Source organism: Rhinoderma darwinii, chromosome 6 (genome assembly GCF_050947455.1).
Source record: "Rhinoderma darwinii isolate aRhiDar2 chromosome 6, aRhiDar2.hap1, whole genome shotgun sequence".
Lineage (NCBI taxonomy): Eukaryota > Metazoa > Chordata > Amphibia > Anura > Rhinodermatidae > Rhinoderma > Rhinoderma darwinii.
Window position 1 is genome coordinate 139,155,624 of NC_134692.1, and position 25,998 is coordinate 139,181,621.

A 25,998-nucleotide genomic window follows, 5' to 3' on the forward strand; every position below is an offset into this window, starting at 1 on the left:
CTGGATCATTCTTCAAAGATAATCTTGTCAAAGACAATATGGTTAGCAAAATAACCCCCACAGCTCCACACTGCCGTCATCCAGTGCCATGCTGGGAGTAGTAGTTCCTTCCAGGCACGCAGACACCTGTTACCAGCGCCGGCCCCATCTCTCCACCTGCCTAATACAAATCCGAAAGGATTCACAGAAAAGCGGTACCAAAAAGTAGCCTCAGAAATGGAAGGCGACGCGTACAAAAATAGATCTAATGGGCACAGGAGAGGGGAAAAAAAAATGGATTAACCCCTGAAATGCTGCAGGGGTTTGTAACTCACAGTTGTATACAATGCTTAGTCCTTGGCTAAATCGTTTGAGTTCTCGTCCCAGAGTCTAAGTTCACATTTATATGGCGGTCACAGCCAGAGTGACGACGTTACCCTTTGGTGGCAGACAAGCAGGGTTGGGTGGTGACTGTTTAATAGCGGGCTCCCTTTCCATGCCTTAAGATTATAAAGCGAGCAGGTTATTGCTGGGTAAAGGGATCTACCAATTCAATGCAATTATTTTTGTGCACGATGCGGACTGGAATATAAAGCAGCAAGTCCATATAAAAGAACGGAACCGCAAATAAAATCACGTGACCAGCGCCCACCCTGTCCCATGCTCAACAGTTAGTGGCTCGCATCCATGACGACAATTCTGAGTGATGCATTAAAAAGATCCCCGGCTGCTGCAATACTGACAATGACGAAACGTCTTCAATTGTCCATGTAGTAAAGCGTTTGTGTAAAGGATCATGAGAGGGGGGAGGGGGGGCACTTCCTGCGATCCCACAGCGTTCCGGAATCATGTAGAACATAGAAGTCAACGAGCGCAGACAGACGTATGGAATGAGGCAGAAGGTGGTGATCATCCACCGATACAAAAGGCAACATCATGGGCGCCAGGTATAGGGGGTGCACCAGAAACCATTGACCAGTCCGGGGATGTGCAGGACGCAGTGGAGCTGGTGTCATCAGGATGAGACGAGACTGTCACAGTTGTCAGCTCTGTGAAGTCCAATGTAATTAAGAAGGAAAAGCCATCAGGAGATCGGATGGAAACCAGGTCAGAGAGGCGAGGGGGTGGAAGTTAAACGGCCCTAAAAAAAAAAAAAAAGAAGATGCAAGACAGGTTACACGCAGGATAAAATCTGTCGGCATAACAAAAAAATAATTTAAATCCACATTGTGTTTCAAGAAGATAAACTGCGCGAATATAGACTTCATATCCCTCCCATAATGTGCTGCTAGCGTCAGGATCTCAGCTCATGGGGCGAGCGATCTGGAGGTGATCGTCCAGCCGCTTCCCTGCTCCCCTAGGGAGTTGCTAGTCATGCAATAATTGGTCCATCAATGTCTGTTTAATAAAGGGGAATCCACACCAAGAACCCTGCAGGGTCACAGAGGTGCTAACCCCCAAAGCAGAAGACTGAGCCCATCATCTCTATCTACACCATGAAAGGACTACAGTATGACCAACATCTGCCACCAACCTCATTTGATCAGGATCTCCGGGGGCCGCGTCTCATCTGCAGAATTCTTCATGTTTTTCTCAGACTCTTCATTGGTTCTAAAGAGAAAGATCACAGGATTAAACCAGAGGACGAGCGCAGGATCCCCCGTAAACTGCAGACCGATACAGAGGGCAGCACCAAGGAAGAAGCTCCAGGATCATTCCTATACAGAAAGCGATGGGTATAGGAGGATAGTCCATTAATGAGTGATCTATGAGAGTCTGACCCCTGGAACCACCACTGATCAGAAGAAAGGGGCCAACGCACCAGACAGCGCCTCTCTCATCCATGTGGCCGTGTCAGGTACTGCACCTTAGTTGCATGGGGGTTAAGTTGCTGTACCAAACACAGCTACAGTTACGGGTGATGCCAATGAGGTTCAGATATGACCAGGTCAATATAGACGCACGCGCACACCCCCACCATGTTGGATCTGCACTTGTCAGGTGCTATAATCAGATTTTGCAGTGACACTGGGATGTCATTACTACACGAATGTCTGGACACAGGAGTCTGACACGTAACGGCCGCCACCAGTGTGGGGATTAATGACAGCCGTTATCTGTAATACACACAGCAATTGTCACTACGGCGCTCACCCCAGCATATCCCTCACGTCCTCCACTGTAATGTCCCCGGTTGTGTCCAGCGTGGTGTCTGTGCTGTTTAAGGGCGAGTCGAGAGGAGAGGGCGATAACACGGTTCTGTGCTCAAAGGAATTTACTAAACAAAAAGAGAAAAACAGAAGTTACACCCCAACAATGTATCCAGCAGCATTGCATGGACCAAGACATGCAGGGGACGCACTCACCTTCAGATACGTGCGGGGTGCCGTCACACTCGCGGGGAACGTGTGTGCCGTTGGCTTGGTTGTTTTTGGGGGACAAAGTTTCTTTATTACTGAAAGCACAAGAAGGAGGTGGTCAATAAAACGCTTCGATTGCATTAATGTGTGATCATAACGAATACCAAATCGCATAAATACACACAACCCGGCTGAGGAGGGGCAAACAGACGGAGGGTCCCCAAGCAAGGCCAGTATATGGGCTCCTTGCCCTCAGAGAGCATGCAATCTAATGGTAGGTGAGGGGGCGCACGGTCTTCAGACTGTCTGAGCCGTTCACACATATCCAGCCATTACAAGACACACGGCCCCCGGCTCCTCACCTGAGATACACGGGATTGTGGGGTCTATCAAATTCTACCAAGCACAGCGGCTCCGTGATATTCTTGGCACTGAGAGAAAACCGTTCAAATTCTGAGGGAGAGATCAGGTAAAATCCTAGGGGAGAAAAAATATATAAAATACATTACTGAAAAAGCACGGGAATATGTATTCAGCTCCCGCGGGGGTTCTCACCCGGCGTCTCCCAGATCCTGTATTTGTGTAATGGTGATTGATATAAGGGAAGATCAGATTTGCCATTCAGGACTCTAGGAAAAGCTGAATGACATGAATAGCAGCGATATATTCGTTCTCACACATTTGTACCTGGTTTCTGGGAAAGCTGGGTGGCAGCCACAGTCAGAGGTGTAAGAGCAGCCATATCAGTGGTGACTTCAGGGATGAACAGTTACATAACTTGGCAGATTTCCTTTACAGGAGTGAAAAAACAAAACAAACGCCTACTTGAAGCCCCATGAACACGACCGTAAAAATCGTCCGCAATTACGGACTCATTCACTTCTATTGTCCACGGACACCTTCCAGTTTATTTCCGGGAAGGTGTCCGGCCCGTAGAAGAAGTGAACCGCAAAATATAAGACATGCCCTTTCGCTTTTTACGGTCCATGCTCTACTTTTTATGGGTCCACGGGCCGAAAATGTGGCTGCCCGCAGCAGTCGGCCGGGCCCACAATCATGGACGGATATTACGGGCACGGCCGTGTGCATGAGGCCTGAGAGTTGTGCGGGCGGCCATCATGATTGTCACTCAGCTTTCCCAGTGGTTTCCATTATAAGGTTTTCATGAAATTGCTTGGAAAGAGGAGCACAAAGGTCACCACCACACAACAGCAATGTCTGACCTTGGCCATACTTGGTAAAAACACAAGACGCGATCCCGCTGATGTCCTCCTTGCGGATGCAGTCGTAGCGGACTTGAGGCCGTAGCCCAGGGACGCTGAAGATGTGAATGTCTCCCAGGTTGGTCAGACACGTCAGGCAGTTCTCGGTGTAATCTTCAGACGCGGTGCTGGTAAAACTGGCCAGAGCCACCTTACGTACCCGGCAGCCTTCATGGGCCGTCAACTTGAACTTTGTTTTGGCACTGACTTTGGGCAAGGTGAAGATCTGTAGAGAAGAGGGGGAAGAAATCAGAATGTACACAATGCCAGGCGGCTGCATAAAGCTCTGCATCTCTTGGATGGCGCACCTTAAACTGCTCTTCAGAGGCTATGAGCACAGAGTGTGTCCCCTGCATGTCGGGTGATTTTGCCAAGTCACGTGACACCTCAAAGGGTTCTGGGAGAGGGTTTCCCCGCCCATCCAAGACCGCAATGGAAACCACTGGCGCTCGATGCATGAGTTGTATCTCCTTCCCCAGCAGAGCTTCTGTAGAGTGGTCCGAGAACTTCTCCCTCGAAGGAACTTCCAGCGCATATGCAAATACTGACCCGGAGTTAGTGCCTGCCCACATTGTAGGGCCATGGTGGACAGCTATAGGAAAACAATACAAAGGTCATCATAGTGTAAGGTACCAACTGTCCATAGGGGGCAGTATTATAGTAGTTATATACTTGTATATAGGAGGCAGTGTTATAGTAGTTATATTCTTAAACCAGAACAAGAAACAAGTCACGACCAGGTGTTTGAAAAAATACAAATAATCTTTATTAAAGTCAATTAGACACATGGAGACAACGTATAACACTTAGACATAATAAAATGCCATGGACCCTCGAACACAAACGGAATCCGAACGTAAAAGCAGAGTAGCCCCCCAGATGTAAAAATGGTCTGACACAACCTATATATGGCTAAAGTGCATAAGTACATATTAATGAGCAGGTACTAGGCATGGTACGCTTTGCACAGATGAACACATAAATAAGTATAGAGAATATATATAAGGTACAATCTAAGTAAAAACGACATATAAAGTAGTATACCTACACCTGCGTATAAGAAGATAAATAGGAGATCAAGACCAAGAGGGGGACCTCTGCTTAACCCAACGCGCGTTTCGCTGGTGCTTCGTCAGGGGTTGATCAACCCCTGACGAAGCACCAGCGAAACGCGCGTTGGGTTAAGCAGAGGTCCCCCTCTTGGTCTTGATCTCCTATTTATCTTCTTATACGCAGGTGTAGGTATACTACTTTATATGTCGTTTTTACTTAGATTGTACCTTATATATATTCTCTATACTTATTTATGTGTTCATCTGTGCAAAGCGTACCATGCCTAGTACCTGCTCATTAATATGTACTTATGCACTTTAGCCATATATAGGTTGTGTCAGACCATTTTTACATCTGGGGGGCTACTCTGCTTTTACGTTCGGATTCCGTTTGTGTTCGAGGGTCCATGGCATTTTATTATGTCTAAGTGTTATACGTTGTCTCCATGTGTCTAATTGACTTTAATAAAGATTATTTGTATTTTTTCAAACACCTGGTCGTGACTTGTTTCTTGTTCTGGTTTAGTTTTAATTAGTCACTAGGACCACTAGTATCATTCGGGGTATTATTCGGTTTGCTAAGTAGTTATATTCTTGTATATAGGGGCAGTATTATAGTAGTTATATTCTTGTATATAGGGAGCAGTATTATAGTTGTTATATTCTTATATATAGTGGGCAGTATTATAGTAGTTATATTCTTGTATATAGGGGCAGTATTATAGTAGTTATATTCTTGTATATAGGAGCAGTATTATAGTAGTTATGTTCTTGTATATAGGAGCAGTATTATAGTAGTTATACTCTTGTATATAGGGGGAAGTATTATAGTAGTTATATTCTTGTATATAGGGGGCAGTATTATAGTAGTTATATTCTTGTATATAGGAGCAGTATTATAGTAGTTATATTCTTGTATATAGGGAGCAGTATTATAGTAGTTATATTCTTGTATATAGGGGGCAGTATTATAGTAGTTATATTCTTGTATATAGGGGGCAGTAATATAGTAGTTATATTCTTGTATATAGGGAGCAGTATTATAGTAGTTATATTCTTGTATATAGGGGGCAGTATTATAGTAGTTATATTCTTGTATATAGGGGGCAGTAATATAGTAGTTATATTCTTGTATATAGGGAGCAGTATTATAGTAGTTATATTCTTGTATATAGGGGCAGTATTATAGTAGTTATATTCTTGTATGCAGGGGCAGTATTATAGTAGTTATATTCTTGTATATGGGGCAGTATTATAGTAGTTATATTCTTGTATATAGGAGGCAGTATTATAGTAGTTATATTCTTGTATATAGGGAGCAGTATTATAGTTGTTATATTCTTATATATAGTGGGCAGTATTATAGTAGTTATATTCTTGTATATAGGGGCAGTATTATAGTAGTTATATTCTTGTATATAGGGGGCAGTATTATAGTAGTTATATTCTTGTATATAGGGGGCAGTATTATAGTAGTTATATTCTTGTATATAGGGGGCAGTATTATAGTAGTTATATTCTTGTATATAGGGGGAAGTATTATAGTAGTTATATTCTTGTATATAGGGGGCAGTATTATAGTAATTATATTCTTGTATATAGGAGCAGTATTATAGTAGTTATATTCTTGTACATAGGTACAGTATTATAGTAGTTATATTCTTGTATATAGGGGCAGTATTATAGTAGTTATATTCTTGTATATAGGGAGCAGTATTATAGTATTTATATTCTTGTATATAGGGGGCAGTATTATAGTAGTTATATTCTTGTATATAGGGGCAGTATTATAGTAGTTATATTCTTGTATATAGGGGCAGTATTATAGTAGTTATATTCTTGTATATAGGGGGCAGTATTATAGTAGTTATATTCTTGTATATAGGGGGGCAGTATTATAGTAGTTCTATTCTTGTATATAGGGGGCAGTATTATAGTAGTTATATTCTTGTATATAGGGAGCAGTATTATAGTAGTTATATTCTTGTATATAGGGGGCAGTATTATAGTAGTTATATCTTGTATATAGGGGCAGTATTATAGTAGTTATATTCTTGTATATAAGGGGGCAGTATTATAGTAGTTATATTCTTGTACATAGGGAGCAGTATTATAGTAGTTATATTCTTGTACATAGGGAGCAGTATTATAGTAGTTATATTCTTGTATATAGGGGGCAGTATTATAGTAGATATATTCTTGTATATAGGAGCAGTATTATAGTAGTTATATTCTTGTATATAGGGGGCAGTATTATAGTAGTTATATTCTTGTATATAGGGGGCAGTATTATAGTAGTTATATTCTTGTATATAGGGGGCAGTATTATAGTCGTTATATTCTTGTATATAGGGGGCAGTATTATAGTAGTTATATTCTTGTATATAGGGGGCAGTATTATAGTTCATACAGCAATAGACGTGCAGTTAGTTTGACAGCACAACGGATATATGGGATTGAGAAGTGGTCACATCCCTTCTCCTGCTTCTCTAGCCAGCTCATATAAAATGGTTCTTACCGTCCCGCAGGAAGGTGTCGGCAAAATACAAGCAACGCACCACACCGGACAGCGAGTCGTCTGCAGAGCGCGGCTCAATCCTCCGCTGCACTGGCGCTATATCTAGGTCATGGGGACCCGGCTGCTCTGCCAAATGAGCATTTGCCTCTTGAAGCTGAGAAAACAAACCGCAAACATTGAAGAAAAAAAAAAAAGAAGAAAACCTAAAACCTGAACCAACAGTACGGCTCCATCAGAATCAGCCATGACATCCCACAGATATTACTAGATCCTGCTGGAGAGGAGAAGTCCCTCCACCCCCCAGATGTCAGCATCAATTTTCCCACCATTATCTGACTGCCCTATATCTGTTCATCCTGGCCTTCCTGGTTCATGAACAGAATCCCAGAATTACTGTGAATGAGGGATGGAATTCTACTAAAAAAAAAAAAAAAAAAAAAACACACTACATTTATATGCCATTCTGGTTGTGGGAAAAGCTGGGTGAAAACCTCTGTACTAAAATGGCTGCTAAGAACATAAGATACAGCAGATCCCGCCACATACCCGGCTATTGGGGCTCGCGGTGTTCAGCCTCTTCTTCCCAGACACTCTGCTCTTCCTTATTCTCCGGAACGACTGTCGGAGAGATTTCTTCAGAGACTTGACCCGGGACAGGGGCCCCTCCATAGCCAGGGAGTCATTGGGATGTAACGTGCACCTGTAGGGACAGAGCAGCCATTACAATCACATAGATCGCAGGAGGAGCAGCACTTCTACCAGGCAGCAGACAAGAGCCCCCCCCCCTCCCCTCCCCAGAGACTGGCACAGTCAAAACAAGCAACCCTGGCAGGACACATTATACACAGCGCCGCGACCGCTAACAAGCCACTCACGTTCAATGAGTTTCTACTATTGACCACTTAACGTATCAAAATACAAGACGTCGCTGCGTTCCCAGGACCAACACTGGCAGAGACAGCGCAGTGCATTATTAATGAGGAGTGGGGGAGGGGAAGAAGCCGCAGCGTACAAGAGAGAGATGAAGAGGACAAGATTGTGAAGATGACTTGGTAAAGAGGAACAGAACGGGTCAGCTCTATAGGTTCTGTTTCTGGGAAAGCCGGGTGGCACCGAATAGGATTAATATTACAGAATCACAGGGGTTTGCTATGCAGCTTTAAAGAGACGTGTAATTCAGGGGTCTGGAAAATCTGGGTGGCAAGAGGGTCATCATTACCCAAATTCAGATATAGCTAAGAAACGAGAATGACCTGGCCAGGACTGGACTCCTCCGGTGATAGTCAAAGAGCCCAAAGCCATGGCTGGTGCCGAACGCCACCAGATTCCACTCCGAGTGTAAGGAGACCGCGGTGACTGCGGCCGGTGGCATACACTGGATCAACATGGTGGTTTGGAAGCCAGCTGGAAAAAACAAGGAGCCATTTCTAGGGGTCAACCTATCATGACCTTTCCACGTGAAGCCCTCTCGGTCCTGTAGGAGGTCGACTGTGGCCACGCTGACCATGTGATCGGACTGATCGTCATTCAGATCCATGAGGAGAACCTACAAGAGAAGAAGGGAACAGTCACCAGCGGCAAGAGTGCTAAGATACACGGACGGGACAACCATCAGGGATACAGAGACATTACATGAGGGTAATCATGGGAGGCCGAGGGTGATCCTAGAAAATGTTGCTCCAAATTACAGGGGCCCTTTAAGAAAAAGTGGTTTCTAATTTGGGGGTAGAGTAGTAATAGGAGATATTACCTCTTTCGACAAAATATATTGATATACATAGTTTTTAATATTGTGCTGGTTGCCCTTGGAAACAGACAGCAGTTTAGCTCCACCTTTTGTCAGACGTGTAATCTCACAGCTGAGCACTAGATGGCGGGTTATATAATCCCTGTGATTGGTGAGTGATTCTATCTGCGGACGTCATGCGAGGTTTACAGCGTCACCCCCGCTACGGGCCGCCATCATTGAAGGGGAGTTGTGACTGGCTGTAGTTACCTGTCCAGCGGTTCCGGCCACCACCAGTTTGCTGCTGTACTTGCAGAGCGCGATCTTCTGGATGCCCAGACGGGGGTCGTCACTATAAGGGTCAAAGCAGCCGACCTATAAAACAAAGTGTGATATGGTGAGACTGCAGCACACCGGTCTGTTATATTATATGTATACACAGCCATATAGTCTTACTATATACACACACATTGAATAATATTTTGTGCTAATCCTATGGCTTGGATCTACTTATTCCCCATTGCGGCAGTTCTGTTTCCTGCCAGCAGAGGGCACTGTTTCTGAAGCTGGATCATAATTGGGCTAGAACCAGAAAAGTGTAGATTCCTTATAACCCATGGTGTGGGGTGGGCGGCGTACGCCCATGGCAGAGTAAGCACCAGCCTATTATTTTTGCATGCTATAGGCGAGTTTTAAAGGAATTCTCCACCTTCGCAACATTCCAGTTAAAATTTACATAAAAATGAAGACATTTTTTTGCTGACTCTTTGCTTCCCGTGCCGGATCCCACCTGCCCCTCCAATATTTACCATCAGGAGGAAGTCGTGTGACCCCCTCATATACATGAGATAATCAGGCGATTGCAAAAAATTTTCTCTAATGCGTATGGGCACCTTTAGGTTTGTCTTATGCTCCACTCAGACAGAAAAAGATAAATCCGGAACCCTGCCGATGTGCGGTTACCAGAGCAGTGCATTGTGGGAGATCAGCTCTTCGGTCACATGACTGCAGATCAGCGGCATACAGCAGTCAAGAAATAAAACAGCAGAATATTTACTGTCACTTTGGGGGTGAACGGATAAGAAAGTGACAGCTAAAATGAAATACAAGATAAAATCTACAGAACAGGTTGAAACACAGGGTTTTTTTTGAGTGGGAAAGGTCATTTAAAAGTAGAGTTTCCCTTTAAATGGACAGGTGCAAACCGCTGGTTGGCATCCACTTTTCCTCTTGCATTGGTTTATATATAGCGCCCCCCACTGAGTCCTCGTGATACAGATGTCGTATAAAACTAATGAACCATCAACAGTTCACAATCTTCCCCGCAGCGGGTTCATGTCCATTCCCGCAGCCAACGCCTATTCATGACGGGCGATGGGCCGGCCGCACCATCACAGTATCGGGTCATTGATCCCATTGCACAGGACAGTTTTGAGTTTGTTCCACACACGTCACAGAAAGGAAGGAAAAAAAAAAAAAAAAAAAAAAAAAAACAACTTTAAAAAAAATAAATGGAATAAATCCTAAATAATTTGCCGATCCCGCCAACATTTATCCAACGTGCTCCTCCGAGATCTCAACGAATTCAAGATGAAGGAGCGAGCGGAGGCCGGAGAGCAGTAAAGCGCTGATGTAAGGGCGGGCCAGCGCGCGGAATACAAGCGCGCTGCTCACCAGATGCTGGGACTCTGCACCGGCCAAAGAATCACAACCCGGCGCCAAGATTAAACAGAATCCAGATCTTCTGGCGACCAGCGCCGCCATCAAGATCACACACGTAAACACCAGGACGGGTCGTCTATTTTTTTTCCAGTTTTCTGTAACTAAAGCTTAACTATGAATTTGAATATAGCTCTGCTTGCTGTTATTGAAAGGAATCACCGCTTAAATCCAGATGTTGAAAACCTGTCCTGCTTACACAGCTGCAGTTGGTTAGAATGTCTCAGCGTATGGAAGAGCCATCAGCCCAGAGTACAGGACAGTAGGGGGCGCTGTGCTGCGTTTCGCTCAGGCAAGATTATCTATACTGACAATTTGTAACAAACTGCAGCTGTGTGAGCCGGACTAAGGCTGTGTTCACACAGTTTTTTGCAGGACGAAAATTCTGCCTCAAAATTCCGTTTGGGATTTTGAGGCAGATTTTGACCTTCCTGCACGTCGTTTGCCGCGATTTTTGACGCGTTTTGCGACGCATTTTTCGCCCGCGGCCATTGAGTGCCACGGGCAAAAAACACTCTGCCAAATACGCTTTCTCTGCCTCCCATTGATGCCAATGGAAGGTCAGAGGCGTAAACGCGCAAAGATAGGCCATGTCCCTTCTTTCTCCCGCGAGGCGGTTTTACCGCTCGCGGGAGAAAACAGCCTCCGCCTCCCATTGAAATCAATGGGAGGCATTTTCGGCCAATTTTTGACGTTTTGCGGAACGATTTCCGCGCCAAAAAACTCGTCAATATACTCCGTGTGAACAGGGCCTAAAGGTGGATTTACACGGGAAGATGTGCCCATAACGAGCGCAGATTACCGATAATTACAGGACTATCAGCGCTCGTTTAAAAGCCCTTCACATGGGCCGACGTAAATAGTATGGGGACGAATGGCGATCGCTCGGTCCCAACAGTTTACAGAATGACGGCACGGGGAGACGCTGCCGACAAGGAGGATTCAGGGCAGCATAAAAAGAAGAAAATATCTGACGAACGAGCGTTTACATGAACGCTGATCCGCCCGTGTATATAGATAGGCCTTTAGTCTCTGTTCACATCTGCTTCGGAGGCTCCGTTGCAGATTTCATCATATATGTCAGACAGAACAGCGCAGAATTTGTCCGGCAAAATGACAGAAATTCTATGGAACCCATTGAAGTGAATGGGTTCTGTTAGGCGCTGTTGGTTACCCTCATGCGACAGATCCGGCGCTAACTTATTGTTTTTTCTGTTTCGATCACAGGGCAGAATAACGGAAAAGGGAGCGAAAAAAGTCAGGGCAAGATTTCAGCCTCTGAATGTAAATAAGGTTTCCATGAACTGAAAGTAAGCAGAGATCTTGAAAACGTTGAGGAATTGAAACACAAAATATATTAATAAAGTTTAGCAACTTTCTATGTAATGAAAAGTTTTTGTTTACGTAAAAGAGGAAAACCCCTTTAAGCACGTCAGACCTACGTGGTATTATGGAAGTCATTAGGACATTAGATCGTACCAGTCATCTTTATGTTCCGGTGATGGGAGGAAATGGGAATAAAGCGCAACGTCCAAAGAGCTCCCTGGATGGACACAGCGGGTCTGGGCTGCGCCTCTAGATCTCAGTCCCCCAGCTACATGGGGCCTGCAGAGAACGGCCATATACGCCGGTCATCATGGCCGCTGCTCATTTTTACAGTTTGGTTGTAGCGGCCGTTTTTGCAGAAGTGACAACAGGAAGTGCAGCCATCTTGGTTGTCCGGTTTGCGTTCTCAGGAACTGAAGGTAAAAACGGTCACCGCGTTGTGGATTTACCATCAGTTTCGGAGAAGCCAATTTAAACGTGACCACCTAAAGGTCTGTATTTCCCGTTGTCCCGTATGCAAAATTGGCCACCACAGAAAAACGTGAATATCACGTCTAGTAAATAAAACCCCATTGCGCCGGGTGATTTGCTGCACGAGGTCCGATCTACCGGCGTGCGCACCACTTTTAGGTTTTACTGCACACCTTGCGGAATGGCGGCCAGTCCTCGTCTCCGCTCTGGTTCATGCTCTCGTTGTGGTCGCAGTCCGTCTGTAAGATCCCGGCTGTGGAGAGTCTGTAGAGCGGCCGCAGAGCAACACCGGAGGCGTCCCAGAAGCGCACGGTGCCGTCCTCATGTCTGTGAGAAGAGAAAGTAAACGCACGTGTTACATTAATAACCTCATATAAAACGCTAGAATAAATCAAAGATCACAGCGGAGGCCGACTGCTGGGGGAGGGGGCTTCACGGATTATCCTGGAAGATTTTTTTCAAAGGAGAGCGGAGAGTCTGCAAGAGCAGCGTTTCCAGAGATCAGCAGCGATCCGGGTCCCTTTGTAGCTCTCCCCCGCACATCTGGATTTGCGCCGACCCCTGACCCTACACTCCCAGCTCCTGGGGTTTTGCTAGTCCTAGGATTTTACTTTCCAATTTTCTCATCCCTTATTGTTCTGTATCGTTTCTGGCTCAGATGCGAAATAAGAGGAGAGGCCCCCCCTGAGCCCACACACGAGTCAGCGTCACTCCCCCGCCCCCCCCCAGATAACACAGGAAGACCTCTCATCCAGGACTCTGGAATCCTGGGCTCGGTCCCATAATACAGACGCTGCACTACGAGACATCCTGAGGGAGCGGACGGGAGAGGTCGGACATGGAGCGAGGGCTGGGCGATTCACCCAATTAATTAGATGAATTCGCCCTCAAGGATTCTCGCGATTCTGTTTAACAAAATCGTAAAATCGATTCTGTAGCGGCGCCGTCGCACCGAACTGCAGGCGGAAGCTCCGCCGCAGCGACACAGCCTGGTCCACCCCGTCCCGTCTCCGCTTCCCGTGCTGCTGTTCTGTACTGAACAAGATTATACAGTATGGAACAGAAGTTCCGCGTGAAAGCCGGGACTTCTAGCACACTGCCCTGTAGATACCGCCCCGCTGTAGACAGCACCCCCCTTGCACTTTGTAAATCACCGCACCCCCCACCCACCCCTTAAAGAACACACCACTGTCGCTCCCACCAGGAGCTGAATCCCCGGCCAAAGCGTCGACCTCTGGTCAGGGCTTCAGCTCCCGGTAACAGCTACAGCGGCGCCGTCTACAAGGAAGGGGGAGGGGTGCTGCGATCTACATGTGGGGGTGCCATCTACAAGGAAGGGGGAGGGGTGCTGCGATCTACATGTGGGGGTGCCATCTACAAGGGAGGGGGAGGGGTGCTGCGATCTACATGTGGGGGTGCCATCTACAAGGAAGGGGGAGGGGTGCTGCGATCTACATGTGGGGGTGCCATCTACAAGGGAGGGAGTGGTGCTGCGATCTACATGTGGGGTACGATATACGTGGGGGTGGCACTCTCTACCCTGACAAATTAAATCCATCTTTTTTTTTTTTTTGGTTTGTTTTACGGCCATGAAAGACAGACCAGAACTGGATGAGAATTTAGGGACACGGACGTGAAAAACGGACATGAATAACGGACCATTGATCGGTTTTTAATGGCTATTTTTTTTTTTTCACTGTTGTGTGATCGTAGCCTAAATGACTGATGCCAGGAGTCCTATTCACATGTACCGTGATCAGGCTGGGAAATCTGGCGGACACACGGACCGTTATTTCACGGTCCAATCACGGTCGTGTGAATCCGGCAACGTCAGACGGGCTGAGGTGGCGACGGGTAGAGGGGGGTGTTGGTGCCCGCAGCACATCATGGATTATAGATTCTGTTAACCTGTTCCCTGCCAGGGAACACAGAAGTTATAATCAATTAGATAAATACAATTGGAAATTAGAGGTCTATGATAAAATAAAGTATTTGCAGGGGTTAAAATTAGATTTTTTAGCAAAATCGCCCAGCCCTACATGGAGGAAAGCGGCTTCGCTTTTTAGGTTGTGTGTTCCTTTAAAAGCCACTCAGTCATATGTGGGGTAGAATTATGAAGTCTATTGTTCCGTGTTATCAGCCAACTCTTGCTGGGAAGCGACTGACTAGTGTTCTGTCATGGGATGAACAGTAAAGCCAGAAATCTCCCTCCCTCCATCTGTTGCTATGTGATCTCAACAGGTCCGATCTGGTCCTTACCCTGTAAGCAGAAGTCCCCTCTGGGAAGGATCCTCGGCCAAACTCTTCCCCCCATCGATGGGCCAGCTCTGTAACAGAAAACAGCATTTAGTAAATTTAACCCAACGATCACCTCGGGATGGAATGGCCAAAGATTCCACCAATAGGAAGGACACATAAAAAAGGTAGAAGAAGAAACCCGGGGTCGCGGCACTCACCGCGGATGAGAAGTGCGGGTTCTGCTGCTCGCCGGCCAGAATGATCCGCTCCCAAAGCTTCAGAGTCACGTTGGAAATGTGGTAGGAGCAGGTGATGGCCGAAGAGTGGAGCGGGGCGAGATAGGGGGCAGGGATGGTTGGCCAGCCGGGGGTCTGAAGATCAATCACAACCAGCTCTTCCTCCACCAAGACCACCAGGGCTGTGGGATTGTCGTAGCCTAGAAGCAAAAAGAGCAAGACATCGAGATCGGAGCAAAACACTTTATACCCCGTCTGACGCTCGTCCATGGAGGTCACCGGGTCATTTACTGGGCTACTTATGGCGAGATTTATCAAAAGCGGCTGGTATAGAAAAGCCGAGTATCCGATTTTGGTGCAGATTCCTTTCATAAATTGACCTAGTTTTTTAATACGCAGAATTGATGCTGCGGAATCGCTGCTCTTCTGTTGCGGGATTACCCCATTGAATAGAAGGTAGAACCCGCAACAAATCGCAAGTGTCACGATTTTTGTGGTGGAAAAGCTGCGATTCCACTGCAAAAAAAAAACAAAAAACTCTTTATACTTACTCAGAACTCTCTGCTTCTGCGTCCAGCTCTGCCTCCTGTGATGACGTTTCATCCCATGTGACTGCTGCAGCCAATCACAGGCTGCAGCGATCACATGGGATCAAGTCATCCAAGGAGACCAGGCTGCAGGACAGAGGGCCGTATCGCAATGGCTACGGGTAAGTAAACTCTTCCTTTTTTTTTTTTTAACCTGCCGTTCTCCACAGGTTTGCCGCGGTTTTTTGGCCAGGAATTCCCTCTCGTGGTCCGGGGCGGATACACCGTGTACTTCTACGCAGCATATACTCCTTGTGTGATCATAACCCTTAGAGAGTGTAATTCTACTTTCATCAACTACATGAAAAGTAATTTTACAAATCCTCTGATTTCGTACGGATTTGGAGCCATTTCATGTGGTTTACTCCATTCATATACAGCGCGGCTTTAAAAATCCTGCTGGTTGCTCTTGGAAACAGACAACAGTTGAGCTCCACCCCGCTGTCAGTCACGTGACCTCACAGCTTATCTGTATAACCTGAGCTCCCTCAATGCACTAGTATCAATAAACTTAGAATTTTAGCTTTCCTGTAAAGACGACGCATCCATCGTACCTTCTTCACTCTTGACGGGGCACACGGTGAAAAAATCTATAACTCGAGAGGTGAAGTCCAAGGTTACCAGATTCTTCCCTTGCATTATGGTGACGCAGTGCCGGTCTCCATAGCTGGCACGAGGCATGCCCCCGCTGAACATGATGAAGTGATTCCTGCGGCCGAGACAAGGAAGGAAGTGTTAAGAAATTTAAGAATCTGCCAGGAAGTCAAGACCACGAATGGGATGACAAACTAGTAAACAGCTGAAGGCAGGTGGAGGATAAAAGGTGGACCAGGATCAGAGAAACATGGCCGCTTTCTTCCAAAAACCAAGCCAGATTGTGTGTGGTATTCCATTCAATTCAATGGACCCGTGCTGCAATACCAGACACAACCTGAGGACAGACGTGGCGCTGTTTTCAGGAAAAGAAAAAAAACTTTAATGTATCAATATCACGGAGAAGAAATAACATGGCAGCTCAGGAGACATTTTGACCTAGAGGAGCGATAATGACCCCCAGATCGCATCGTATCGGGACGAAGAATACGAAGAAGCAACCAACGTCTTAGACCTACCCGCAGCTGCTGGACTGCCACTGGATTTTATTGATCGCTTTGCAGGGAAATGGACCTAGACGAACAGAGAAAATATTCCCGTAAAATACACTGGGAGTTGTAGCTTGGGGTTAAAAATAGCGCAAAAACAAACATGCCACATTTATAAATCTACTGGCCACCGTTTTTTTAGGCTTCCTTGTGGGTGACCGTTTCAGTCTGTCGTCTAATATGCACCAATTGATGCTCCCAACAGTCCACACATAATGGACTGTTCTCCTGGATGCAGGATTTGGAAATTACCAGAAATTCATGCCCACCACCCAGGACCCAACCCCAATATTCTCACCTTTAAATCAGGTCCCCCTACAGGATAAACTGGGACTTTAAAAAAAAGTTTCCCACATTTCAATGTAAACCCACCGTATGGTATTGTAGAGTTCACGGGCTGCGACGTTGTGGAGGAACTGCTGCTCATTGCCCACACCATGTATCCCCCGTCACTGTGAGAGCTGATGAAGGACGACCCATTGCTCTCCCAGTACAGACTCTCCAATTGCTGGGGAAATAGAAGAAAAATGTCCATTGATTAAAAGAAAAGAAAACATTATGCCTACTGAAGTAACGGAACGTATGCCTACTTGCAGCTCAGCTCCTCTGAAGTGAACGGCGCTGAGCTGCAGTTCAACACACAACCTCTGGACAGGTGTGGCGCTGTTTTTGTATGAAAGCAGCCATGTTTTTCTAATCCTAGACAACCCCTTTTAGTTATTACAGAAATTATCTAAAAAATTAGAAGGTCTATAGATGATTCTAGTCACCTGGTTCCCCAAAAAGTAATGCTCCACTTTCCTGGACTCCCGGTCCCATAAGGCCACCAGTCCCCGGCTGAACCCAATGAGCATCTTGCTCGGCTGCTGTGGATGTTGCTGCAGAGACTCAACTGGACCCAGAGTCTTCCCACATCGATGTTCATCTGGAAGGCTTGAAAAAGAAAAAAAAATATATATATATTTAGATGCAGCCACCACTAGAGGGAACTCACTACAGAAATTTTATACATTGAGCAGCATAATAAAACCATTTGCAGCGAGCTGAGCTCCCCCTAGTGGTGGCTGCAGGCAGTCAGAATATCATCCTTTATCTCTAGGTCTATGTAGAGGATTTGGACCTCCGACCCCTATATAAAATATATATATACACCATGACAACGTCTCAGGGCCAGGACTTTCATTACCTCTGTAATAGTTCTTCTTGCAGCAAGGTCTGGTCCTCCAGGAGTTTCAAGCTTGGGATTTGGATAAAATAGACTCCGCCTCCTTCCGTCCCCAGAGCGGCCACATCACAGGAAGCGCCCACCAGGATCACCGTCACGCGGGTAACGCTGGGAGGGGAACTGGGCACAGAAGTTGACAATCAAAATCTGCACAATGACCTCCGATCTATAAAGTCTGTTCAGGTTTTCCCACAACTTCACTTGTTTTTGATAGAAAAACTAATTTTTCACTACAAATAGACGGGAAAAACGGAGCAGTTGCCCAAAGCCCCAGGACTGTAGTATTGATAAATCTCCCCCAACGACCTCATTATCATCCACAACCAGATACAAGTGACCGGTCACCGCGACAAATTATCCCGTGACTCGCCATGAGGGGCTTTACCATCGTCAGAGCTTCAGAAAATCCATCATCTTAATATAGGAAATAAAAAAGGGGCAGAAATAAGAGACCCAAACCCGGCACCAGATACACCACAAAGCTTCCACCAAAGTGACCGCCTGCCCCCTCCTCACGCTTGTATGCTGCCACTTCACTGCTATGCGATTATAGGTTATGCATATTAGGGGCCAGTTCCGCCTCGACAGGGGCCAACCTGACATCTTAGTGGTCGCAGCTCCAAGGATTAGTCTTCAATGCACAAGATGGGAACGATCCTCCAACAATTTGGATAACCACTTTAAATTTATCCTATTGTGGGCGTGTTAGGCGGATAGAGGCGGGGTCTGTTAGGGCCCTCCTCCATTAGCAAGAGCCAAAACTACCATTTTGGTTTTGGAAGGGGTGGGGATTTGTAACCTGAAGGAGGGGTTTTCAAAACTAGACAACGCCTCCAATTTTACTTATCCTGTTTCATGTTGTACTCTAGCCACATCCAGAGCTGCATTAAAAAAAAAAAAAATTAAAAAAAAAAATCTGCTGGCTGCCGTCTGTTGGTCAGAACAGTGTTGACCGTCCATGTTAGCTGAACCCGCAGGATACACTGCACTGATGCAATGCATTGTGGGAAATGCTACTCTATAATTAACTATAAGCAATAATCTCACCTCCCAGTCAAGTCTAGTTCCACTGAAAGGAAAATAAATTAAAAAAAAAACAACGACCAACTTGCCAGAATATTTTGCATTCCAATTTTGTCACCCAAGTAGGTAACCCTGAAATTTATTTTTGACTTTGTTCTACATCCATCATAATTTATATTTGGTCCGCAACCTGTGTCTTTTTCCAGGTGTTGCAAGACTACAACTCCCAGCTTGCCAGACGGCTCCTGGCTACACTGAGACACAAGTGTAGCCCATTCTATCGAACAGACAAGCGTGAGAGAGAAAGAAGGGAGCGTGAGTACTTAGCGCAGTCGAACCCCGCTCGGCCTGGGAGGAGGAAGCTGCGGGTTTCCTCCAGGTAGGAGCAGCCATCTTTCTGTTGCAGTTCCCACAGGTGGATGGTGTTATCGTCCAGCAATGAAAGAAGCCGACCCTGGCGGAGAGAGAGAGAGAAAAGATTTTAATGATCTAATAACAGAGTGGCTGCACTTTCTGCAAATAACCACTAGTTGGTGCTATACCAAAAAATCTTCCCGGATAACCAAAAACGGACATTCAGATGTCTAGGAAAGATGAGTGACAACCCTCGCGTGGGGTGTGACATCTTCCATATTGGTTGTCACCAAGCTTGGCCAGATTCTGGCAGATCTAATACATGGATATGAAGACTCCGGAAGAACTTACGATTTACAGAGGATTAAATTATTACAGGTCATCGAAGAAAACACCAAGTGCCGCCTACCTGTCCGGGTAAGAAGTGCATCTGCGTCACGGTGGCGGTTTCTTTGTGCAGTCCAGTAAACTCCACGCCAGGCGCCCCATATCTGAAGGAAGTCAGGGGTCAAGGAGAAGAACTTATCTATAGTCAGAGCGGAGGAGCTAGAGAATATTTATAGCAGCGGAAGAGATAAGCGTCACAGCAACCAAGGAGCACAAGGTTAAGTACAAACAAGTCCGGTAATCCAGAAACTGATAATACGGCATCTATTAGGTCCCATTAAATAACGGATTGTCATTCTAGTTATTCATACAAACATAAGAGTTTACACATTGAATTAGGTTTTTCCTAAACTCTACACCAAGTCAGACAGTACATGAATAAGGAAACAAGTCTGCTCCATCTGCAGCGGTGGAGCCACCTTGTTCAATCCTCTACCCTAATCTGCAATATCCAGCATTCCAATAACCATGAGAGACCTTCACACCACTGATTAAACCTCATAAATCAAGTGACAGGGACCGTCCTGTGAACACAGAGCATGTATATGTAGTAAATCAAGCGGACAAACCCATTCATAGTCCAGGGACAGCTGGACGCCTGCCAGGACCAAGACCCACTGCCGAGAGAGACAGGACTGTGAGGTGCCCAGAGGGGAGAGACACCAACATCACTGGTGCAGCAAACGCTCATATGTTACATAGAAAGGAGAATAAAATAGCAATACATACAAACGACTGGAACTCCCATCATGCCTCAGAACGGCGCAAAGATTTAATAGGCTCTTTATCTCCGAAGAGCTTTCCCCAATGCTCATTGCTGCCTCTGAGTAACGCACTTTGTATGAGCCGCCAAGAAGGGTGTAATACTACGTACAACTACTATAATACTGCCCCTATATACAAGAATATAACTACTATAATACTGCTCCCTATATACAAGAATATAACTACTATAATACTGCCCCCTATATACAAGAATATAACTACTATAATACTGCTCCCTATATACAAGAATATAACTACTATAATACTGCTCCTATATACAAGAATATAACTACTATAATACTGCCTCTATATAGAAGAATAGAAACGACTATAATACTGCCCCCTATATACAAGAATATAACTACTATAATACTGCTCCTATATACAAGAATATAACTACTATAATACTGCCCCCTATATACAAGAATATAACTACTATAATACTACCCCTATATACAAGAATATAACTACTATAATACTGCCCCCTATATACAGGAATATAACTACTATAATACTGCCCCCTATATACAAGACTATAACTACTATAATACTGCTCCTATATACAAGAATATAACTACTATAATACTGCCCCCTATATACAAGAATATAACTACTATAATACTACCCCTATATACAAGAATATAACTACTATAATACTGCCCCCTATATACAGGAATATAACTACTATAATACTGCCCCCTATATACAAGACTATAACTACTATAATACTGCTCCTATATACAAGAATATAACTACTATAATACTGCCCCCTATATACAGGAATATAACTACTATAATACTGCCCCCTATATACAAGACTATAACTACTATAATACTGCCCCTATATACAAGAATATAACTACTATAATACTGCCCCCTATATACAAGACTATAACTACTATAATACTGCCTCCTATATACAAGAATATAACTACTATAATACTGCTCCTATATACAAGAATATAACTACTATAATACTGCTCCTATATACAAGAATATAACTACTATAATACTGCCCCTATATACAAGACCGCTCATCATTTTGATCAGGACTTTTCGCAATGAACTGGCCGCCACCTGTAATTCCAGTATATACGAGGATCACCGAGGTAAATGACTGGTCTGGACAGTACAGCTGCTCTACATTGGAGAGGTCACTCATGGTCTGCACTACTTCTGTGCCAACACGTCGTAATACATAACAATAGCAGCTACAAAACCGCCTGTTGCGAGAAGCCCCTGTACTCCAGTGTATAAACAGTATAGAACTGACTCCCCCCCCCACACACGTTTCTATAGTTAAAAAGGAGACAGATATCTATATATCTCCTTCAGTGTGATTTTTTTTTACATTTCTTATATGCCGAGATCTGATATTACAGGCCCAAAGTCTGAGGCTGCACTACTGAGAGATTCTGACGACATGTCCCCTACTGCGTTTGGTTGTCATGGAGACCTTGTGTGGATACAAATCACCAAATACATCAATATCTACATCCTGCCTAATCTGAGTAGTGGCTTTTAAGTGGGGACACAAATGTATTTGGTGATTTGGATCTGCAAAATATCTCAATGACAACCCTGCACTACTGAGGTTCTGACATATCCTCTACTGGTTTGGGTCAGGTGCAGCCTCAGGCTTTAGGCCTGTAGCTTCATGTGATCAGATCTCAGCAGAGAAGATATGAAATCACACTCTGGTCATTCTCCTTTAAATAACCCCAGCCCCCAGAACAATGGTGATTGGGTTACACAGTAGATTCCTGTCCTGCTTGAGGCACTTTTAAGTTAAGGGTAAAGCAGATGACCGGCCCGATTCTGCTAACTCCACGAGTGCACGTGAATGGAACAGGACAAACAGATATTTCCGCATGGATTCCTGGAGTTGAAGATTTGACTTTTACAACGAAGTGAATTTCATTTCCTTTTGCTAAATATTAGGGAATTGCCCTATGATCAAATCTTTACAGAATATAAAAAAAAAAAAATCACCCAGTGTTTACCAGCAGCAGGTGATCCACCCAGATCACGACTAGTCGGCATCCATTGCACACGGTTTCTAGTTAATCTTTGATCTGCAGTGTAGAAAAAGCTAAATCTACATAGAAACCATCAGCAAGTTGCTGTTGCCTGATCAACTTTTCTTATGTGCCTCTATGCAACACTCGGGGGTATAATGAAGTTATGCTGGGATGGGACTCATGATCACGATACGTTTAGACTGCTGCTCATGAACCGAGTAAAAATTGGGGAATTACCGCAACCTCAATGAATTTCTGTGCAAAATAAGGTTGAAAGATTCCAGGCAATGCAAAAAAAAAAAAACTTTCCTGTAGGGAAGACCGAGGTTGCGGGGCAGTGATACGGTGCAGCCAAATGTTAGTGTTGCCCTGGCTCAATACCTCCTGCAGTCTGACTCATTCATAGAGAAAACCCCAAAGCAGATATTAGTTTTTGTGCCTTGTGCAAATACAGTCAAAAGAAGCGAACCTGCTTGTTGATGGTTTCCAGATGAAAAAAAAATAAAAATACTCTTTAATAACGAAGATATAGAGCAAAGATACCGGACGGATTAACAGCGGTGGCGATCAAAGAACAGCGCAGAAGGGCCTTTAAAAACCCGGCTGTGAGCAGCCAATATAGCACAGCCGGGACGGAACGTCTGCAGGTCTACAGAGAAGAGAGGCGCCTCTTACGAAACCTCGGGCAGGAGCAGCTCCGTCACAATGAGCACAGGGTGTAATATTACACGGTGGAAATCACAGCAAGACTGCAACGTGTGAATAGACGCCAATAGTCTTAAGGTAAACAAGTACATCAGTCGTCAACTTCGAAGCATTATCCGTTTCTGGGAAAGCTGGGTTACATCCATCACTGCCACCATGACCGCTCCTTCATAGGTTGCACGCCAATTTTTCCAGACCCGAGTGGCAGATCTGACTACCGACGCACCAATAGGATAGTAGGGAACGCACTGCGGTCTGGGAAAGCCGATCGGAATCCCTGGACAGACACACCGAGGGGTTTGGCATGGTCTCGGGCATGGAGGGGGTGGCAAGATCAACCTATACACAACTGCTGGCAGAACGTAGCCTCTTATCAGTTACCACACGTAACACCCTCCCCGCAACGGAGGGGGTACTACCCATGTGGGGGGGGGGGGTGAAAACAGCCCCCAGCCCCATACACTTATACAGACAGAGGACCCTGTCAGCAGGCATTAGAAGTGCATGGGACGCTCTGGCATAGGGAATGGCATTCACATGGTTCTTTGGCATTGAAGCTCACAGGTCACGCAACTTCTATACGGGGTAACCGTCGCCTACAGAAATGCACCTTAAATTTATACCAAGAATCAGCGCCATTTTTTTTACCCCCCCCCCCCCCTCAGGAGGGAATCGAGCTTCTCCTTAAAGTCTGACCAGATGAAAATTGTGCAGCATCCGACCCCCAGCTCGGAGTGTCAGTGACCCCTAGTACGGTATTACAGAACCCCATAGGACACATAGGCAGTGACTGTAACCAGGCCGGACGTCATGGACTGACAGAGACCCTCGCCCCGGCCGCCGGGCCCAGCTGCAGACACACAATTCTCCTTTGTGCGGGAGAAAAAGCCGCTCTGTACAGGACGAGGACTGGGATGGTGACCTGGATATTCCCATCTCACTGACAGCTGTGCAAACGCCTCGCCCCCGGGAGTCAACGAAGCCCCTCATTAACGGGACGATACTTATCTCTTCCATTATATATGGGGACGACGCACAGGCCAGAAGGAAGGGGACATTATAGGATCAATGCGGAGGCACTATGCCGGGGCCTAGACAGGTCGCCATTAGAAAAGAAAGATGGGGGAGGGGACTTGGGTGTTAGTGTAATATTTTAACAATCATAAACCAACGAAGAGCAGAATATCAGAAGGAGGATTTCTGCAGAGAACTGACAAAAGGAAAAATGGATTACCGCATAGAAATCGTATAAATCTGCAACAGCTGTCACCTAATCTACAGGATTTTTGTTGGTAGACCCCCCCAATATCAAGTATGGCGGCAGCCCGACTATAACATCGGGATGTGTTTGAATTGAGCTCTCAAAGCTTTTGTTTATAAAGAGATAAGCGGCGCCAAGCATGCTGGCAGCCACTTATCTCCCGGTATAGACAATGTGCTAGTCAGGGGCAGTACTATTGGCCAAACGAATAAGCTGGCTTAGTAAAATTGTCTTTTAAGTCATGGACCGAACAGCTGAAATTAACAATTAATGCAGTAACTAGTCCAAAATGATACAAAAGTTTAAATTAAAAAATAAAAAAAAATCCCAAAAGTTTAGCAATTTCTCTTAGTATTTAGAATTTGTATTCCATCATACCTTAGGATGGGTCATAGATCGCAGACTTTTTACCCCAGGGCCCACTGCTGGCCGCAAAGGATCTTGTAGGGGGGGGGGGGGGGGGGGTGATTGACTACTGCTCTTTACAAGCCCATTTTTTGGTGCAATCATGGCTGGCAAAGCATGCTGGGAGATGTAGTTTTGCAGCAGCTGCTTTCCACACTGCGCAGGATAATCCCCATTTGCATCCCGTACGCAGATCATATTCACACGTCAGCAGCCGATCTAAACCGAGAAACGTGACTGAATAGTGAAGGGCCCAACAAAAACTTCATGAAGCCCCAGTGCCCATTACAGTGGGTGAAGCCCTGATTGCGCCCCTTCGCTTCAGGCCACCTCATTGGCATCTCCATAGCAACAGGCACTCTGAGGTCTCAGGGAAGGGGCCCACTGACATCCATTGTTTATGGGCAGCGGCAATCTATTCATGGGGAATGTTGCTTAGTGACACACAGAGCCCCCTCCTCATCAGAGCCGTCACCCAGAACCATGCCAGAAGGGATGACTACAAGCCATTGGCTCGTCAAGTGATAAACAACCAGCACTGGTGCCGCTACAACTAGGTAGACTTGCCATTCAGTATTCCAGGAAAGCTGGGTGACAACCCCAGTCAGAGCAATAACGGCAGCCATATTGGTCGTCAACTACGGTAGCGTTCCCAGAAGCCGATATACCAGAGAAACGACTCCTGAACCTACGTTCATCGCCGACAAAAGAAACCGGATCCTCTTTTAGTTTTCTAATGAGGTGAAAAGGCTAAACAAACAGACTCCACCACGAAAGACCGTCCCCGCCTCAATCCAATCTGTACTCCGGGAAATTGAGGGATCGGCCATTGTCCCCCCTTCTGAGGTGAAATCTGCAAATAAAGTCACGGTTTTGGCAAACTAAACATCCTCTATCTGATCTAGGTTTGAATGGCAGCTATTGTTCCCTGTTATCAGCCATACAGGTGAGCAGACGACTGTAGTGTTCAGAAGAACAAGCGACCAGAAGTGCAGAAAACTGCTGGAACCCCCATCAAACCCCAAAATGACCACAACCCTTCAGCTCTGACCCGGCGCCCCCACGACCTTGCGTGACATTTGGAATTGCAGTCCAGGCCCATCCAAGCGGTACAATTCCAAAAGAAAACCGAGTTGGGAGTCAGGATTGGCGAGGCGTCCGAGACGTCAGACCCCCTCAGATGGGACATGCCTGTAAAACGTTCCAATAAACCGCACCCATCATGAACCCCTGAAG

At 45.6% G+C, this 25,998-nt stretch overlaps 1 protein-coding gene across 1 annotated transcript in view; it reads right to left on the minus strand.

Moving 5' to 3' along the window:
* Window positions 1-441: 441 nt before the first annotated feature.
* The window catches only part of LLGL1 (LLGL scribble cell polarity complex component 1), a 44,383-nt gene continuing 18,826 nt past the window's right edge, over window positions 442-25,998 (minus strand). The window contains exons 3-23 of the mRNA XM_075830628.1: window positions 19,628-19,709; window positions 19,188-19,318; window positions 17,803-17,961; window positions 17,387-17,549; window positions 16,989-17,124; window positions 16,587-16,641; window positions 16,029-16,183; window positions 14,870-15,087; window positions 14,673-14,740; window positions 12,587-12,740; window positions 9,168-9,272; window positions 8,425-8,717; window positions 7,718-7,871; window positions 7,172-7,325; window positions 3,910-4,193; window positions 3,563-3,827; window positions 2,702-2,816; window positions 2,346-2,434; window positions 2,134-2,257; window positions 1,514-1,590; window positions 442-1,120 (exon numbers count right to left, since the gene is read on the minus strand). Coding sequence (XP_075686743.1) covers window positions 1,515-1,590; window positions 2,134-2,257; window positions 2,346-2,434; window positions 2,702-2,816; window positions 3,563-3,827; window positions 3,910-4,193; window positions 7,172-7,325; window positions 7,718-7,871; window positions 8,425-8,717; window positions 9,168-9,272; window positions 12,587-12,740; window positions 14,673-14,740; window positions 14,870-15,087; window positions 16,029-16,183; window positions 16,587-16,641; window positions 16,989-17,124; window positions 17,387-17,549; window positions 17,803-17,961; window positions 19,188-19,318; window positions 19,628-19,709 — 2,980 coding nt within the window. The 3' untranslated portion in view covers window positions 442-1,120; window position 1,514. The remainder of the gene's footprint in view (window positions 1,121-1,513; window positions 1,591-2,133; window positions 2,258-2,345; window positions 2,435-2,701; window positions 2,817-3,562; window positions 3,828-3,909; window positions 4,194-7,171; window positions 7,326-7,717; window positions 7,872-8,424; window positions 8,718-9,167; window positions 9,273-12,586; window positions 12,741-14,672; window positions 14,741-14,869; window positions 15,088-16,028; window positions 16,184-16,586; window positions 16,642-16,988; window positions 17,125-17,386; window positions 17,550-17,802; window positions 17,962-19,187; window positions 19,319-19,627; window positions 19,710-25,998) is intronic.